Source organism: Eublepharis macularius, chromosome 6 (assembly GCF_028583425.1).
Source record: "Eublepharis macularius isolate TG4126 chromosome 6, MPM_Emac_v1.0, whole genome shotgun sequence".
Classification (NCBI taxonomy): Eukaryota; Metazoa; Chordata; class Lepidosauria; order Squamata; family Eublepharidae; genus Eublepharis; species Eublepharis macularius.
Window position 1 is genome coordinate 7,594,842 of NC_072795.1, and position 20,219 is coordinate 7,615,060.

The following is a 20,219-nucleotide window of genomic DNA, read 5'->3' on the forward strand; positions in this document are numbered from 1 at the left end:
ATTTCTTCTACTGTGTGAGAGGAGATATTATAAAGAAGAAATTTAGCTATGGTTTTGATTTGATCAGCAGAGCCAATCATCAGAATTCATAACTTGATTTTGTAATTTGGATTTTTTAAATATTTATTTATTTGTGGTTATTCCACCTACCTGTTCACCCACCTTCCTGTTTGAAAATTATTAAAATATAGGTTTACTCTCTCATACATTTCCTAGGGATAATAATCGGAAAATTACAGGTTTGAAACTGCTAAACTTGCCTGACATTGGGTGAGCAGTGTGGCCTCTCCTTGTTGTCACTGTTTGTATGAAACAGTGAAACTCCAGAAATTGCAAAACTTCAATGGAAAAACAACGCACTGGAAAAATTCCCACACATCTTCGCAGGGCTCACAACCATGAATTGCGTAATCCTACTTAAAGCCAGCACCCACCTTCCACCCCTATATTTTGTGTTAGTGGATTCCGTATTGGTGCAGGGTTTGTAGATGACACTGGGCATGTATGAGCACATAGGTGTGTGTGCTAAGGAGACATGCAAAATGTCACAATTGTCTCGTTCCTTGCAAGAGCTCTGCATAGGCGGCCATAGTTCCTACTATGAAGGTGGAAAATTGATCCTAAGAGATGCCAGCTTATAAAAGCCACCACGGGAGACTCAGCAATTTAAACCCAGGTCCCAACGCTATTCCACCCTGGAAAACTGACCCACGATCTGGAACACAGACCCCCACTAGCCACCCTAAGCAAACTCACCTCCCACATGGGTTTGATTCCTTCTTTGAAGAGGTGGAAGTCGCTGTGACCCGTCAGGTCCCCAGGGCGGACCATGTGACTGTAAAAGCGCCAGAACTGCTCCACCTGTAAGGACAGCTGCAGCATTAGCCAAATCTCTGAAGAGCCAAATCTCCTCAGAATAATGTGCGTCACAGCAGAAAGACGGTTACAAAACCACCAAGTCACATTGGCTTTATGGAAGCAGCTCCGATATGTAAAATAGCAGAGGAAGGGCAAGCAGGAGGCCCTTCGATCCTCGTTCTCACGACCGTTTTGGAGAGCTTACCCTTTTCATTAGGTCCGCCCCGTTCCTGGAAATCAGCAACCTCACTGCAGCAACATTTGGCGGTCTGCTCTCTAAGCAAGACCGGGGCATTCCCGGACTCACCAGCCCTCCCCATCCCCAACCACAGTGAACAGGTTGGATATTTGTCTGTGAGAATAACAACAACAAGCTTTGTAAATTGCTCTGAGTTGGCGTTAAGTTGTCCTGAAGGACGGTATATAAACTGAATGTTATTAATGTTAAGAACATTCCCTTTTGTCCCCCGAAAAGGTGATGCCAGTGATTCTGGGAACCATGTGGACAAAAAGGCACATAGGACAGGCCTGCAGGGAGGAGGTGAATCAGGCAAGACAATCTTTTCTCTCTCCTGCACCAGCAAAAAAGTTGGTAGGATCCAACTTCCCAGTGAAGAGCCTTTGTTCCTGCCATATTACCAAATACCTCTACGAAGCAGCAGCAAAGCCAAGCAGGCTGCCACTTGTAAGTCTGTCCCTGGCGACGTCACAGTACTTGACCTCAGTTCTCAGTCATTCCCCCCCTCGCCCTCACGATAAATCGACAGCAGCCCTGTTCACAAGTTAGAGTGACTGCCCTTACAATCCACGTACACTCGGTGGATCTTTATATATGCGTTGAGTAAATCTCATGTTATATTCAACGCATGTAGAGCTGAACGTGTGATACAATTACAAACCACACATTTATCTAGGTACGAGTCCCCCGTTTCATTTCTGGAGTGATCATGTGTGGACTCTACACGTGTGCAAAAGAACATATCACTATGTCCGGATTACCTGTCGTGGTCTGCTTCTTGAAAAGGAGTCAAGGAGGGCAGGGAGCTGTTCCAGTTGGCAGCAGAGGGTAGGACCCGAAGCAACGGGCTTAAATTACATGCAGAAAGGTACCGGCTGGATATTAGGAAGAACTTTTTCACGGTCAGAGTAGTTCAAAAGTGGAATCAGCTGCCTAGGGAGGTGGTGAGCTCCCCTTCGATGACAGTTTTCAAGAAGAGGCTGGATGAATACTTGTCAGAGATGCTTTAGGCTGATCCTGCACTGGGCAAGGGGTTGGACTAGAAGGTCTGTATGGCCCCTTCCAACTCTATGATTCTATGACTATGACCGAATTGGACTTTTTTTTAATGCAGCATGCCAGTTTTGGGATTTCTCTTGAATGGACTTTATATTGCGCTGCCCTTTAAAGGCTATTTCTATCGTATGAATTCTGTATTGATTGCTATATTTTACAAACTGGTTCTGCATATTTTGATATATGATATTGATTGTATATGAATGGCCAAATTGCACTAGCACTTTATGGGTCTCAGATACTCTTGCTGGACATAGGAATTTTGAAGACGTAGTTACTAGTGTTCATTGAGGCTTATATATCACTTTGAGTTTCTTTAAAACGTACTCAACCCAGCCTATTGTAAAAAACGTGTCAGATCATTACAAGATGTTATTAGCTGTAAAAATTCCTCCGAGGACAAATTATATATATTTTTCACACGCTATTGCCTCTGGTTTTCTAGGTATTTCATCTGGATAATTTTGTTTCATGTCTTAGTTAGCTTTCACGGTTTGCTGATTTCTTTCTTACATCCATGCAGGATGTACATATATTCACTGTAACATGTGAACAGAGCTAGTATCATTCCGGCACCAGTGGAGTAGAGAAATGTAAACATTTCCAAAAACTGCAAGGCCATGTAACCTCCCTCCCCCTTCCTTTTGCTTGGGGGGGAAAGGGGAACTGGGGGGGGGCGGGAATGGGAAGGCATGCAATACTTATTTTCTTAAACAGATGTACATTTACTCTTAACACTTTGAGACCATGGAATGCGTGACACATGACTGAGTTAGCACATAAAATTGCACAGTCTTGGATATTTATGAAATGCAAGAGCGTAAGTGCCTTGAGTCTGACTCAAGCTACAAATACAAATATACTCTGATTTTTAGAGGAAGCCATTGTGCCCAAAGGTACGTAAGCATATCACAGCGTTGGCCCATTAGGCAAAAAAACCCAAGTACAAAATCCACTACTACAGTATTAAATATAAGGGATTTTAAAAAAATAATAATGTGGACTTCAAACCAGCCTCCTTTCAATTCAGTCAGTGGGACAGGGAAACAACACAAAACCCCCCAACACCCGTTTACGTTCAGTTGCCATAGGAGTAACGCACATACCACAAGGATAATCCCTCTTTCCAACTGCTTCTAGCTGTGACAGAAATTAATTTTTGTCTTCAGCCTCACAGATCACATAACTAAGGATTACCACTGAAAATTTACATCGCCACAGACACTAAATGTCATATTAACTGCAGATAAAATTACCCACTTGTCATTTAAGGAATAAATCTTATATCCTTCAAAATACTACCATCTCATGATTTCCTCTCCAATCAGTCTCGCTTTCTGAAACATTCAGACCCTGAACCTTCACTTCTGTTTCCATGGCCTTCAGAGAACTGAAGATCTGCACGGACTGAAGCAAAGATTCTCGGTTCTCAAACGTTAGCTAGCCTCTTGATTTCGAGTATTTCCAAATGTAAGTAACTTTCTTTCACTGGTTGCAGAAGTAGGAAGAATTCAAAGCAGGCAAGAGGATCTGAGAGCTGCCTGTCTTTACAGGATACAGTAACGTTAACCAACACTGTACACTGTTCGACTCAGCGTCTCTCTACAGGAGACATCTTACACGGGGACACTCAAGTGTAGGGAGACGCAATGTTAGACGGGAAGCGTAGTTTAAAAAGACAAGCTGAAGGTTCCGTCAATTTCACCTCTCTACACCAAGGTAGTTTAAAAACGACAGAGCTGACAGAGACTGTTAATTTCATCTTCGCTTAATTTCATCTTCGCTTTCCCGAAAGCTCTGTCAATTTCCCCTCTGGGGAGGTGAAGATGAATTTAACAAACCCTATGAGGAGCGATCTCCGCTGGCTTTGTCTTTTTAAACTATGCTTCCCGGCTAACATTGCATCTCTCTACACTTGAACATCTCCGTAAAATGTCTCCTGTAGAGAGACTCACAGTTGTGATACAGTTCTCTGAAAGCTATTTCAGGGAATGAAAGGCAACTAAAACAACATTTAAAAACCTTTCCATACAATATCCCTTATAAATATAATACAGTTTTTGAAAGAAGAAATACTGCCTAAAATTTCTTGTTTAACTTTTGACCCCTTCTCCCAAATTTCCAACTTCTTTGGAAAAATTGGGGCAGGGGAGGGGGGAGGAATCAGGAACAAAGAAATCAAGTTAATCAACCCTGGGGAAATTCTTCCCCCTATTATTTCTTCCCATTTTTCTCCCTGGGCCTTCACTTCTCTTGTGGGGATGTGTGTACAGATCCGGAAACAATTATTCCTGGTAGAACAGGTGCTGTTTAAGGTATCAGGAAGGTAAGCTTAGAGGTTACTACTGTCTTGGGTACCGCTTTCCTCTTGCTGGCCTTGAATTAAGGAATTAAGGAAAACGAGAGATATCCCCACCACTCAGTTTTGTAACTCAGACTTGCAATGGAGTGCCTTCTGCTGCAGTCATCATAAAAATAACTTCCCTCGGCTAGTTTATCTCCCTTAAAGTCCATACTGGGAATCTTTTAGCGATGCTACATATTGAACATCACATCGCTTGCAAAAAGGGGGGTGGGGGTGGGCCTGTGCTGGGAGCTTTTAAGCACTTAGCTGGAGAGCTTATGTAGTTACCCAAACCTTCCCTCTTGGGGATCGACTGGCAGCTTAAATACACGGTCAGCTGTTTGGGAAGGCACTGCTGCCCCCCAGTGGCCAAAACAGCCGCACATTTGCAGAAACTGCTAAATCCTGTTTGTAGATGATCAGATTTGAGGTTAAATTATGAGGACTCTGTTTAAACATGAGCCTATTCTAATTCCACATAAAGGGTTGCCGGCGAGGTCCAGATTGTTACAGCTAAAAGGGATGCACTTCGGGTCGGGAAAAGAGTGCTAAGTCCTTCCCCATCTCTGGCTTACTTCCGTGCAGTCTGTCTGTCCAGGACACTCACTCCTCAGCTCAGCTATAAAAGCAGAAGAAATCTTGTCTGAGAGAAAACCAAGCAGGAAGAGAGGCTGTGGGGAGGAAAGTGGCTTGGGAAATATTCAGCTCCCCTTGACAGTGTGTCTTTTTTGCTCTTTAAATCAGAGCTCCATGGCTGATCTTCTCCTGCAACACACTGCAGTGTATAAAAAATCCCAAGTTTTCTCTAAACCAGATTTTTAAAAATTAAAACATTTTCACTGATTTCGTTTCAAGCGTTTAACTTCAAGTGTTGTAAAAACATCTGATTCGAAACAAAATCAGAATCTAATACAAATATTTTAAATTCTGTGTTTTATTTTGTTTTATTTTATTTTTATTTAATTTGTAGTCCATTTTCCCACACGCGGGCTCAGAGCGGATTCACACCACGTGGATAAAAATGCAATAAAACAGTAAACAATAAAACCATTGGTGAAATTTAAAACAATCATACAGATATCATTAAAACATAGGAAGGCAGCCCACCTTGTACCCTACATCAATAACCTTACGATCCATGGGGCAGGGTGGCAAACTAATAAATGCAAATCAGTGCAAATAACACCCCCCCACACACACTGGGCGGGCCGGTTGGGTGATTCGCCTGCCTCACTCCCCATAAGCCTGGTGGAACATCTCCGCCTTACAGGCCCGGAGGAAAGATAAGAGATCTTGCTGAGACCGGGCCTCCACAGAGAGTTCCACCAGGTAGGTGCCAGGACCGAGAAAGCCCTGGCCCCGGCAAGGCAAACCTTCCAGGGCCCAGGGATCACCAGTAGCTGCTTCTCTCTTAAAAATGAATTCACACTTCTTCATTCAACTCAAGGAGCCCCGTGGCGCAGAGTGGTAAGCAGCAGTACTGCAGCCCCAAGCTCTGCTCATGACCTGAGTTCAATCCTGGCGGAAGCCGGGTTCAGCTAGCCGGCTCAAGGTTGACTCAGCCTTCCATCCTTTTGAGGTCGGTAAAATGAGTACCCAGGTTCCTGGGGATAAAGTGTAGATGACTGGGGAAGGCAATGGCAAACCACCCCATAACAAAAAGTCTGCCAAGAAAACGTTATGATGCAACGTCCCCCCCATGGGTCAGTAATGACTCGGTGCTTGCACAAGGGACTACCTTTACCTGATGCTGACATGATGCAAGCATAGATAATTGGTATCCTATGCCCTCTCCTCAGCTGCAATAAATACAAATCGGTGCATACACCCGCCCCCACTGGGCGGGCCAGTTGGGCGATTCGCCTGCCTCACTCCCCATAAGTCTGCCAAGAAAATGTCGTGATGTGACGTCCCTCCATGGGTCAGTAATGACTCGGTGCTTGCACAGGGGACTACCTTTACCTACCATTCAACACATTAAACTTAAATCTCCATAAAAGGAAACAATACTGTATTTGGCTTGTGAAATCAAGGGTCACAAAACATGATACAAATAGGTTACGGGCTTGATTTATTATTGCAGAACATTATGTCTATCAACTCAACGTCTATCACGTCTATCAACTCAACGGCTGTGGCTGCATTCTTTATGTCTCACGGACCAACATCGCTTCTGCCCCCGACACAATCAAGAACTCTTGTGGCAGCTTATGAGATCCACTGTGGTGGATCCCAGGTTCGAATCCCCACTCTGCCATGGAAGCTTGTTGGGTGACCTTGGGCCAGCCACACACAATCAACCTAACCTACTTCACGGGGCGGTCGCGAGGATAAAATGGAGGAGAATGATGCAAGCTGCTTTGGGGAGCAAGGTGGGATATAAATAAAGTAAATATATTTTTTAAAATGTTACAGGTTAATTATGGCTGAAAATGGGCCCCAGAATCATTGCAGTGCATAGAAGCTTTGCTGTGAGCAAGCAGGCATCGCTTGGCAGAAGGATCAATGCCCATGGGTGCCCTGAAGCACTAACCTTTTAAGAAAACCACAGCCGCAGACTTTGGCCTGTGATGAATGGCACCAAGATGCCAAACAAGACGGAAGGAACTTCTAACAGGCTCCAACCGATCACATCCATTTGAGCAGCACAGCTGTTGGCGCATGCGCTCTCCGTGAAGCAGCCACGTCACGACTCCTCTTTACAGCCCTGCAGAGGTTTGCTTGCTTGTGCTGCATAACTAGACAATTATTCCTGCAGCACTGCCAATGTTTACGGCACATCAGAAAAGCACACCGGCAAAACTGTAGGTTCTAACGCCCAAGGGGCTTGCAATCTAAATTTTGACAGAGGGGAGGGGACAACGCAGTAACGTATGCCCAGGCCAAGTTGAGGCAGAAAACGAGGATTAAAGACTGAGGCTACAGTTTTGTGGGAAAGGTGGATTTAGGAGTTGTAGGAGGGGGCAGAGATACGATGTAAGTATTCTGGCAGGAAATTCTAGGCAAAAGGGGTATACGCTTTTAGCACACACTTCTGACTCCCCTCATTCACAAATGCCATTCTGCTCATAGGTACAACTCACAACCAAGTACCAGCCTGGTGGAACTCTCTCTCTGTCGAGACTAGGGTTCTGTAGGATTTATTACAGTTCCACTGGGCCTGTAAGATGGAGATTTTCCTCCAGGCCTATGGTTGTGGTTGAGGTGTGGGCAGGCTGCCTGGTCGGCTTCTCTGCTCTGGCCTATAGTCTGCCTGTTTAGTTAAGATATTTTATTTATTTTCAATTTTTTATTCCGCCCTCCCCAAATTTCCAGCAGGCTCAGGGCGGATTACAAAATACGTAAAGGTTAAAATATATAGAACAGTTGTTATAATTAACAATTCTAAAAACATCCAATTTATACAGTTAAAATACAATTATATATATCAACATAGGGGCACAACATTCCACTGATCAAATTTCAAACAACTTCAGAGCATCTCTGCATTCAAGAGTTTTGTTTTAAAAAATGGGGGTATTGGTTTTGTAATCTGCTTGGCCGACCTCCATGATTATTGAGGGGGGTGTATTGTCTGTGAACATCCAGACATCTTGGATATGTAGTTTTTAACGTTTATACTCTGCTTGTTTATTTTACTCCCATTATTGGGGATTGTTATTTTAATATTATTGTAATATTATTAATGTTATGACCTGCCCTGAGCCCACTCGCAGAGAGGGCAGGTAAGAAATCTAATAAATTAAATTAACACCCGATGTGATGGACAGTTTCACTGGAGAGTGAAACTGTCAAGTACCAACAGAAGAAAAGAGACAGCTGGAGTTTTGGATGGAATGGGGTTAGGAAGTTTCCTGGATGAGGCAGGGGAGTCCACTAGGGACTGTAGTTATTGATTCTGACAGGTGTTAGGGGAAATTTTTGTAATAGTACTCCTTCCAATTTATAAGTCCCCTACTATCACTAACCCATATATATTTCAAGACACCAAACACAGTGAATACAGATGAAAAATGGGTTTATTATTTCAGAATAAGCCCAGACACAATCTCCACTAGGGGGAGACGTGTGTCAAGACCAGTAGCACTGGAGGGCCTTATATTCCCTTCAGTACTGACTGTTTACAGAATAATCGCTATTTGTTTACAGAATAAAAGATCAGAGGTTAGGATGAAGTTCTAACATAATGACAGGGATCCCTGTTAGAAATGAGCAGAATGATGTATGTTCCCAGAGAAGATGATGTGGTAAGCTTGAGTGTCAAATGATTTATACAAACATTTGAGAAGCTGGAGCCGTAAGTCTGACATTCTCTTGGGAAAGGATTCAAAGTTGAATCTTACTTTATTTAATTAGAATAAAGAAAACAACAATATGTTTATACATTACCCAGTGACCTGTCTCACTCAGAGACAGGATCTTAACACTAGAACAAGGCCTCTCTTTACTTGTTTACGTTCTTCTGTGTGCTGGTAGCTAGAATGTATGCTCAGAATAAGATTTTATGAAATGGGGCCTAAAAATTCCCTAACAACAGGCAGGCGTTTGGGTGCTTTCTCTGTTTAAAAGTGCCAAGCAGCCTGGTTACTGTGGTTGCGTTACAAGCTGCTGATTTATGTAACACTGGACTTCTCAAGTATAAAGCACCTCCCGTACCCAGCACTGTATCATCTCGCTGGCTGAACTGGGAAGAAGTTACACTCCCCTTTGCCACTAAAATAAACCGGTTTTCCTAGTTTGAATTCATCAAGCCTACGGTGTGGTTCCTTCAAGCCTTTAAGACCCTCATAATAAGCCAAGTGAACGCCAAGATGCACCCTGACTCCAGGCATTACCAGTATTAAGGACTAGAAGACTAAGCAGTCCCCATTGTATGAGCTTAAAGAAAAAAGCAAACAAGAAAAAGCCTGGATCAGGTGTTGTGATGCTCAGCATCTTCAATTAAAAATGGATTAGGTGACATGAAACACCTGGACAGGACATTTTGGAGAGCTGTGGTCAGCATAGAAAATACGGATAAATAGAGACCAATAGTCTGGCACGGTATAAGGCAGGTTCATGTGTGGCTAATGATTTGTATTCTAGATTTTGGCTAGGCTGCTAGGAAAGGGAAGAAATTTCCCTTTTAACTAAACAAGAAACCCCACGACTGCATTCTCTCCCTACCACACCTTAGCTGGCTGCGATAAGATCCAGACACCTGCACAGGCATCCAGGGAGTTTCTGGACGCCAAACCTGTCTGGCAAGCTTTTCCCCAGATTATATAAATGCCAAAGTTGCCGTCCAGGCCACCCCCGGGGCGATCGTAAAGTGACAAAAATAAACACACAGCAACATACAGACTTGGTCAAAACAACCTTCCTCTTAGAACTAGGCCCTGTCCTGTGACACGGACTGACTCCAGATGCTTTGGAGGAGGCGACTTTCTTATAGCTCTGCTTCCAAGGAAGGCTGGGGACGAAGAAGCATCTCAACCAGGATGCCGGACAGCAAGATGCACTTCCCATGGGGGAACAGGCTGCAGTTATTGGAGTGGGATGGGGCTGGCAGGAAAGGTGGGATGGGACGCAAGAGCTGCCCTGGTGGAAGCGACCAAAGAGCCTCCAGGGCCAACATTCTCAGCGCAATCCTAGGCAGAGTTACCCCAGCCTGAATGAATGAAATCCTGCCATCAAGTCATAGTTGACTTCTGGCGACCCCTGGTGGGGTTTTCATGGCAAAAGACTAACAGAGCTGGTCTTCCATTGCCTGCCTCTGCCTCCATGGTCTTTGCTGGAGGTCTCCCACCCAATTACTAACCAAGACCGGCCCTGCTTAGCTTCTGAGATCTGAGGAGATCAGGCTCTCCTAAGCCCATTAGACTGGAGTGAGTCTGCTTGGGACTGCGCTGTCTGTGGGCAGCAGGGAACTCCCACATGGTACTCAGAAGCCCACAGCAAAGCGGGAAGGCAACAGCCCTCCACAAACGTATGACCTCAGCATCAGGTATTCAGAAGTATAGCGCCTCTGCATATGGAGGTTTCGTTTGGCTCTACCGTGGCTAAGTGTCTTTCGTAGACCAGTTGCCCATTCATCCGTCTCATCCTTTGTTAAAAAAAAATCTAAATGGGTGGGCATCCCCACACCCTGTGGCAGAAAATTCCAGGGGTTACGTGTTGCACAAGGTGCCATTTTTGGTTGGTCTGAATTCCTTTTTTATTAGGAGATCCTGAATAGCATTGTGAGAGGAAGAGAAAAAAACAACCTTCCTTTGTTTCCTCTGTCCATAACAACAACAACAACAGTGTGCTTATATACCACCCTGCTGTACTGATTAGTGCCCCACTCAGAGCAGCGAAGAAGATCAGTGCTGTTGTTATTCCCACAATACAGCTGGGGCTGAAATGAGCGGCTGACCTAAGGGCACCTGCTGAGTTCATGGCGGTAATGGGAGTCGAACCAGCAGAGTGCTGATTTGCAACCTGACCACTTTACCACTATGCTACAGCAGCTCTTCTAGACAGATTAGTGCCCCACTAGGAGTGGTGAACAAAGTCAGTGTTGTTATTATTCCCACGATACAGCTGGGGAGCTGGGGCTGAGAGGAGAGGCTTACCCAAGGAATTTGAACCAGCAGAGTGCTGATTGGCAGCCCAACCACTTACCCAAGGCCACCTGCTGAGCTCATGTCAGTGGTGGGTGTCAAACTTGCAGAATGCTGATCTCCAGCCCAGTCACTTAACCACTACGCTACAGCAGCTCTCAGCTGGGCTACCAGAGAGCCTTTTGACCAAGATATTAGGAATTGAGCCTGGGAGTGTGCTGGTAAAGCAAGGGCTCCGCTGCTGAGCTCCACCCCACATCTGATGTGCGGATAACAGAGAGAGAAAGAAAGATTGAATCCAGTTAAATGAGCAAAATGACTCACGGAGGCAAAGGTGCCAATTTGTTTGATGTTCTGTTCGTAACTTTGCGAGCTGGTGGGCCTCCCGGGCGTCCGTCTGGAGTACCAGAAGGTGTAATTATACTGCAGGGGGTGCTCAGCCGGCCCTGGAACCACGGCCTGCATTTGGAATTGAAACAGTCATTTATCCTCATGCATTTTTGGAAAGCGAGAGCTGAAAGAGATGTTTGCAGCGTTAAAAGCTCGCCCCGTCCCTGCCATCGCAGAGCGTGAAAGAACAGTTTAGCCTCATTTTCTCAGAGAAATCCCATCTCTGTTAATAGCCTGAAACACTCCATTAGTCTGGCAGGAATTGACTATATTTCAAACGAGAGATTAGCAATCCTCGGCTTGCCTGAGTTTCTCCAAGCTGGCAACTGACGAGTCTCAGGAGGATAATGTTGTTTCGCAACTCGTGAGACAAGGCCAGTTTGTGAACTCTGCCGTCATGCCTTTATATCTCTCCCACTGCTAGGAAAAGAGATCTTAAGAGAAAACACTGAGATTACAGAGAATTGAGTCCTTGTCTGAGCACGGAAAACAGATGGAATCAAAGCAAACAGAAAAACGCCAGGCAAGATTTGCTAAAGCGAACCAAACCCCCAAATGTTGACAACGTGTACAACATTCTAACAACTGCATTCATTTTTTTTAGCATTGACAGATTCCCATCTGAAAAGTCAATTTCCCGTCTTTAAAAATACACACACACACAGGAGAATCTGAGCTGGTTTTTAACTTTTCCTTCTTTGGATATAGTTGCAAGGAAAATACAAGGATAGAAGCAGCCAAACAAGAAAAGCTTTCATTTCCCCATTTCCTGCAGGTGAACAATAGAGTCTGAAAAACTTCCTTAACACGAGCAAAATGCTGGCCTTTATCAGGGGCTGGGAATGTATTTGGGGAATGGGGGGGCTTGCATGTTATAAGGACCTCTGGAGAAGTGCCATGTGTCTCTGCATGCCTTTGCATTCCTCCTCCCCTCTCGGTTATGATCACGTCCATGGGGGCCAGGTCACCACTGAGCTTAGTGGTAGAGCCAGAGAGGGAAGTGAGTGACCACAGTTCTGGGGCAAAGGAGAGCCTGTTGGAAGGTGATCTCTGTGCCAGGTCGAACCAACTATGAAGCAATGGGCTATTTCAACATTTGTCCAGTCTTGCTCCAAGCTTATTACATGCTAGCAAGACGCCTACTGTTATGATGTGTGGTGTGTGAACACAGGGGGGCGGGAACTTGTATACTGCGAGGTCCTGTTGAAGGGAGAGGCCAGCATGTCTGCACACAGCTGCTGCTCACAGCAGGGACTTAAACTGACTACTCTTGGCAGGGGGTGGCATGTTTGCATCAACGGCTAGTTTACCCCTTTGGTCTCCCTGCAGGAATGAATGGGAGCCATTCACCCCTTCTACAAATGGCATTTTCCGACTTCCCAGGATGCATCTGCCCCCTGGCAAAGCCCTGTCCTGAGTTCTAGTCTTTTGATTATGCTAAAATATGACTGAATGACAAAAATGGACTGTTACAGAGTGACGTGGGCCAGCTGCCCACAAGAGAGGTTCCAGCGCCATTAGCTTGTAAGTGGAATATTGGAAAGCTGCGCAATTTGTTCTGCTTTCAAAATGCAGACTTCTAAAACTTGCAGACTTCCCCCCACTCCTCAAGTAAGAGACAGAATTGCACAAGGGTTGGGCAGGTCTTTGAATTATCTGCAAATGTTCTTCTGACCAGGGCCCTACGGGCTAATGACCCTGACACCCACTCTGGTGTCTGGCAGGAGCAAGAACTTACCTTCCTCTTGGAGCTATTCTGGGATTTGTCTCTATCGTTTTTTTCCTTCTCACCATCTTTCTGTGTGCCGTTCTCTTCATTCTGGTCATGGTCTCCGCTATCGTCGTCCTTCAGACTAGCAAAAGGAGGAGAAAAGCATCAATTTGGTAGCCACTGGGCTACTGGAGCTGCCCTCTCGTCTGACTCATCAGACAGGTCCCCAAGAAAGGGCACTTTGAAAGGAGCAGACAATCCCACCCTGAGACCAGCTGTGCATGCTACACCTCTGTGGGAGAAGTGCAAAACATTTGCGCTCCTGGCATCACAGAAAAATGCTGAGAAACGCTATAATGAAATCTTTGCTGAAAATATACTAAGTGCCACAGGCAACCCGGCAGCTGGGATTTTTCAAGCCCTGCTTTAAGAATACCAATGAGGCCCTACTTAAGGGTCCCCCTCAACTGAAAGGCCAGTTTGAAGGCCTTGGCTTTTATGCCCTTTTTATGCCCTCCAGGGCAACTGACTGGCTACCATGTGAAACAAAACAGTAAAGAGTCCAATAGCACCTTTAAGAATAACCAACTTTACTGAAACATAAGCTTTCGAGAAACACAGTTCTCTCTTGAGCTGGGAACAAACCCATCCAATATATCATCAGTGATCTACAGCCCATCCTGGAAAACCATGCCTCTCTCTCAGAAGCCCTGGGTGGTAGACCTCTCCTTGCCTACAGACAGCCCCCCCCCCCAACCTTAAATGACTTCTCACTAACAATCATGAATCAGCCAGCAGGGTCACCAACACAGGTACCAGACCCTGCAACAGACCCAGATGCCAGCTCTGCCCTCATATCTACCCAGGAAATACGATAACAGGACCCAATGGCATCAACTATACAACCTCTGGCTTTTACAGCTGCTCTTCCTCCAACATGATATATGCACTCATGTGCCAACAATGTCCATCTGCTCTGTACATTGGACAAACCAGCCAACCTCTACGCAAAAGAATAAATGGACACAAATCTGACATTAAAAATGGCAACATCCAGAAACCAGTGGGAGAACACTTCAATCTACCAGGACATTCCATCAAGGACTTAAAGGTCACTGTAGTTCAACAGAAACCTTTCAAAAACAAAATCCAATGGGAAGCTGCTGAATTGGAATTCATATGTAAATTTGACTCAGGCAGACTTGGATTGAATAGAGACTATGAATGGTTCTCTCATTATCAGAAGTAACTGATCTCATTATCAGAAGTGAACTGATTTGCATCTACTCCCCCCTCCCCTCCCCTATATATCTCTGGCTAGTTTCTTCATACCCTCCATGCATCTGACAAAGAGAACTGTGTTTCTCAAAAGCTTATGCTACAGTAACGTTGGTTAGTCTTAAAAGGTGCTACTGGACTCTTTACTGTTTTGCTACGACAGACTAACACAGCTAACTCGTGTGAAACAAGATGCTGGACTAGGTAGGTTGGTCCAGCAGGGCTCTTCTTATGTTCCTATCCTACCAGAAGCACAGCCTTTTCATTTAGCAGCCCAGCTGTTGCGGAACTCACTCCCATACAAAACCTACCTAGCCCACCTTTCTTGGCTCCATTAAGGGACAGATTAAGACAGCATAGTTCTGAAAAGCGTTCACTTCTGGGTTGTGAGACCAGGGCTATTTTTATGCTACTTATCACAGTACAGCTGCTCTTGACTTTATGGGTTTAATTTTTTTAAAACTGCACCGCAAAATGCTAGGAAAGCTTGCCTATACAGCAGGATATAATTGCTAAAATTAGCGCCAGTTTAAAAAAAAATCTTTATTTGTATGCCCAACGTTTTCAGCTGCATTGCAAGCCCGATCTCTGAAAACCCTGCAGGGCTATATGGCGGTAATACCAGTTGGACTATGTCTTTCAGCATCTGATAGCGATTCCCAACTTGAAAGTAATATTCACTTTCAAATGATGTAGCCTTTGATAACATGCCTTTGTTCCATCTTTCTAATAGTTGCTTGAAATTACCTTGCAAGCCAAAGTGAAGAATGGATTTCAGATCTCTCCTCCTGAGGTTCTGTACTGTTTCCACTCCCCCCCCCTCAGCTTTACAAATTCTGTTCCTTGCCTTTCATGCTACCATTATTTAGCCTCTCTTATCTCTTAGGTCGGCTCCCACTTTTATAACTTCCCCTGAACTCCCTATGACCTCCACTCCTCTTGCTTCACCAGTTCAGCCACACGAGTCTCCTCATGTGGCTCAAATGCTCTTTCCTCAAATGCTCTTTCCCCCTTGCTGTCCTCAGATACCTGCAAAATCAAAAAGAGTCCAGTAGCACCTTTAAGACTAACCAATTTTATTGTAGCATAAGCTTTCGAGAATCACAGTTCTCTTCATCAGATGCATGGAGGGCAAAAAGAGAAACTGGTCAGATATAGAGGAAGAGAGGGGGGGGCGGGGTAGATGCAAACAGCTCCTTCTGATGTGGAGATCAGTTTGCTTCTGTAAAGGTTCAGAGGACTTAGCCATGTTAGTCTATAGTAGCAAAATCAAAAAGAGTCCAGCAGCACCTCCAAGACCATCCAATTCCACGGCAGCACAAGCCTTCGATAACCACAGCTCTCCCTGCCAGCTGCATCTGACAAAGAGAACTGTGGTCCTCGAAAGCCCACGCCAGGCGTCACTGGGCTCCCCCAGACCACGCCTCTGTAAAGGGAATCTGTTACCTGTGATAATGAGATAACCATTCATAGTCCCTATTCAGTCCCAGCTTGACAGAGTCAAATTTGCATATGAATTCCAATTCAGCAGCTTCCCGTTGGATTTTGTTTTTGAAAGGTTTCTGTTGAACTACAGTGACCTTTAAGTCTTTGATGGAATGTCCTGGTAGATTGAAGTGCTCTCCCACTGGTTTCTGGACATCAAATACCTGGAATTCCCTCTCAGAATGCCCAACACAATTCACTTTTCTCTTTCTTCAAATCTCCCTGTAAAGCCCAGCTTTTTTTGTACAAACACATCAGTCCTTCCACTATAATCCTTACTCGTTTTTGCAATGTCTTTAGGGGTAATATACCATCTAAAAACATTTTATACCAATTCTCTCTTAACATCTGACAATCTTTGGTCCATACATTTTCCCACTGACTCATAGAAATATTTTCTCCAAACTTTTGCATCCACTTTATCATACAATTTTGGACTTGTTCCAATTCCGTGGCATATTGCAATAGAATTTTGTCTATTTTTCCCAAGAGATGTTTTGACTCTTCACTAACTTGTCAGTCCGCATCCTAGGCTAAACCCAAGCAAATGCTTAGTTTTTCAATTAGTTTCCCATGTGTCTCTAGATTATATGCTCCTTGCAACCAGGGGCCTTGTGACAACTTTCTTTCAGAGCTCGGGCAATTCATCATGCGTGTTGACAGGACTGCATGAATTTAAAAGTTATATAATTGATTCCGTTACACCTTGAATAGCTACCACCGCATCCAACCGCTAGACTTTTTATCTTCAGATGGCTTTAAAAAATGTTATTGTACCACGATATGCACACTTATTGCCATTTCAATGCACCCTCCATGACAGTGTTTCTGTCCAGTATCTGGCACATAGTGAAAATAAACAGGAGGCTTTACTCCAGCATAAACTATTGAGGACTGAAACCCACGTCTTCAGGATTAAATGGAGCCTTCCTTCCTTCCTGTCTATCTTAAAGGACAGCATAGAGAGGATTAGAGATGTAAAACTTCCAGAAATTTAGAAGCCATGGCAGGAGTGGGTACCAGGAAATTTTTTATCACAGCTAAAACTATTTCACTGTTTTATACAGCCTAAAATTTCTAACTTAACCAGCATATAAAACTGTACTATCTGGCCATACCTACGGAACTGAGAAGTATAAATGCCTTTGTTTCCTACAAGCAAAATTGTCAATATAAAGGTAATTGAGCTGCAAACTGCTGCATCATACTCTGTCTCAGCATGGGTACCTTGGGTTTTGCTATCTGAGAGGCAGGAACAAATTAAAACTGAAAGCTACAAACAATTTCTATAGTAAATGAAGTATACTACTAGAATATAAAGCGTCCGTTACAGTATGATTAGCAACAAAAGTGGATATTGAGCTAACATAAAAAACATCACCAATATCACTGCACTTATGTACCACTCTTCTAGACAGATTAATGCCCCACCCAGAGCGGTGAACAAATTAGTGTTATTATTATCCCCACAATGCAGCTGGGGCTGAGAGGAGGGGCTGACCCAAGGCCACCTACTGAGCTCATGGCAGTCGTGGGATTCGAACCAGCAGAGTGCTGATTTGCATCCCAACCACATAACCACTATGCTACAGCACTCCTCCACTATCATATGCATATAGTATATTAATCACAGACAATATTATTCTCGTTTAAATAATGAACAGTTTTGAAAATATGCTCTCTGTCTCTACAGCATTAATGAGATTATCTAGTTGAGGCTAGGATTACACTGTTAATGCTGTAAATTGTCTTACAATTTAAAAATTGTCACAATATGCATTTTGAATAAAAGTGTACCTTATCCACAAACAGAAAATATTTTGAATTTCTCCAAAATTTCTAGTTTCTCTATTGGGAGAACACATATACCACCCCTAATTTCTCATGTCGTTTCAAAGCCTTCCCTTTTCTATGGAGGATTCATCCACTGAATCTTAAGAAGGGTGCTCTACATTGCCAGTTTGGTGTAGCGGTTAAGAGCGCGGGACCCTAATCTGGAGAACTGGGATTGATTCCTCACTCCGCTGCTTGAAGCCAGCTGGGTGATCTTGGGCCAGTCACAGCTCTCTCAGAGCTCTCTCAGCCCCACCCACCTCACAGGGTGTTTTGTTGAGGGGATAATAATAACATACTTTGCAAACTGCTCTGAGTGGGTGTTAAGTCATCCTGAAGGGTGGTATATAAATCAAATGTTATTATTATTATGTTATTATTATCAACATGGCTACCCTCCTGGAACTATTTCCATATGTATGTTTATGTATGTTTGTTTCCATTTTGCCTTCATTCTCGAACATACACAGTTGCATTGCTAATCACTTTTCTTGCAGATAATACTCTTGTATACATATCCCATTCACTTCTCTCTCACATTTACACACAGCATTCACGCACATTAATATCCTAACAGCTGTTCAACAGCTGTACTCCTGTCTCCTCCCTCCTTTAGTGAACCTAGTCTTATCAAGAGAAAAGCTTATTCTGGAACAACATTTTGCCGCTCTTAAGAGGCCCTCAGACTTCTGTTTATTGTTGCTGTAGCAGATTGATACAGCCACCCCAGTGAATTATCACATGCAGGTACTGCTAAGAGACTGTCAAACAGCAGCAGTTATCAGCTTTATTACTGCTGCGAAACCGAACGGTGCATGGAGCCAGGGTGCGATAGCACTTCTCGTACTGGGCAAAGACTGATGTGATCCAGGCTTAAATCTCCTCTTCATCATGAAGCAAAGGAGGTGGCCTTAGGGCAGCCACTCTCTCGGACTGGCCTCCCTCACAGGGTTATTGTGAGGATAAAATGAAGGAGGGGACCATCTCTACCAGTTATGTAGGAAGACAGAACAAGATGGGTAGCTGTGTTAGTCTGTCTGTAGCAGCAGACAAGAGCAAGAGTCCAGTAGCACCTGGAAGACTAACAAAATTTGTGGTAGGGTGTGAGCTTTCGTGAGTCACTGCTCACTTCTTCAGAGCTGCGACTCATGAAAGCTCATACCTTATCACTAATTGTGTTATGTATTATTCGATTTCGATTTATTATTCGATTTAGTCTTGAGCTGTGACTTACGAAAGCTCATACCCTACCACAAATTTTGTTAGTCTTCTAGCTGCCACTGGACTCTTTTCTACAGTAATGTAGGAGAAATTCTGACATTTCCTGCTTTAGTCTCGGGAGGGGGGAGGTCGAACTGGCTCTGCTCTATTTCCCCCAGGGTTGCCAATTCCAGGCTGAGGAATTTCTGGAGATTTGGGGCCAGAGCCTGGGGAGAGGAGGCTTTGGGGAGGGGAGGGACACGGGAAGAGACATGATGCCCTAAAGTCCTCCCTCCAAAGCAGCCACTTTCTCCAGGGAAGCTGATCTCTGTTGTCTGAAAAGGGCGCGTAATTCCGGGAGATCTCCAGGCCGCGCCAGGAGGGTGGCAACGCGCGGAGCCGGGAGAAGCCGCGGCCTGCCTGCCCCCGTCACGTGACTCTGAGAGGCCCGTGGACGCCGCGCCCCCACCCCTCAGCTCCGACCCACCAGTCCCCGCCCCTCTCCCAGCGGCCGTTAGCGGCCGGAGCCCCCTCTGGACGGCCCTCATAGGAGGCCGCTGCTTCCCACCCCGCAGGAAGCGCCGCCGCCGACTCACGCGTCGAATTTGTTGTTCATCCTCCTCAGTCGCTCGCTACCGGCCGCCTTCCCTCCCCCTCGGCCCGGGCGAACTTCCGCGCGGCGGTCGACTTTCCCCGCTTCGCTTCCGGCCCCGCGGAACCCTTTTCCTTGGCAGTGGTTTCTGGACGGACGCTAAGGTACCCCTCGGGTGATGCCACCAAGCAGAATCAAGGAAGGAATTGGCTCCAACTTCCGGTAGTGGTGAAGGGCAAGAGGCCCGCGTCGTGCCCAACTTCCGGCTTCGTTGAGGTTCTGGTAGGATGGCTGCGTGGAACGTCCAGGGACTGTGGCGCATGCGCTTTGATGAGCGCTGCTTAGAGCGGCTTTTCGAAGCCGCTAAAACCGCTAAAGTTGCAATTCGTTGCTGCAACGGAGACGCTCACGGGGAGGCAGTGTGTGTTAGTGGTTAGAGTTGAGGATACACGTATTATTGTAATCCTTACTTAGCACTCCCTACAATGCAAAGTGGGCAGGACAAAACAGGGTGGGTGGGGAATGTATGCATAGTTATTTTAACTGCAGAAGGTCCCAGTGAGTGCTAGTGTGGTGTCAGTGTAGCAAATATGGTACTGAGTGAGTTCTGAAGGTTTTGCAAGAACTGCCCTGTCAGATTCAAGCGAGGT

At 45.0% G+C, this 20,219-nt stretch overlaps 1 protein-coding gene across 2 annotated transcripts in view; it reads right to left on the reverse strand.

Annotated features, from left to right (window-relative positions):
• EIF4E2 (eukaryotic translation initiation factor 4E family member 2) overlaps window positions 1–19,693 on the reverse strand; it is a 37,613-nt gene extending 17,920 nt beyond the window's left edge. The window contains exons 1-4 of one of the 2 annotated variants that reach the window (XM_054984167.1): window positions 19,574–19,693; window positions 13,209–13,323; window positions 11,405–11,539; window positions 757–861 (exon numbers count right to left, since the gene is read on the reverse strand). In XM_054984167.1, coding sequence (XP_054840142.1) covers window positions 757–861; window positions 11,405–11,539; window positions 13,209–13,323; window positions 19,574–19,593 — 375 coding nt within the window. In that variant the 5' untranslated portion in view covers window positions 19,594–19,693. The remainder of the gene's footprint in view (window positions 1–756; window positions 862–11,404; window positions 11,540–13,208; window positions 13,324–19,573) is intronic. The other variant, XM_054984168.1, reaches the window with a different exon arrangement.
• Between the last annotated feature and the right edge of the window lie 526 nt (window positions 19,694–20,219).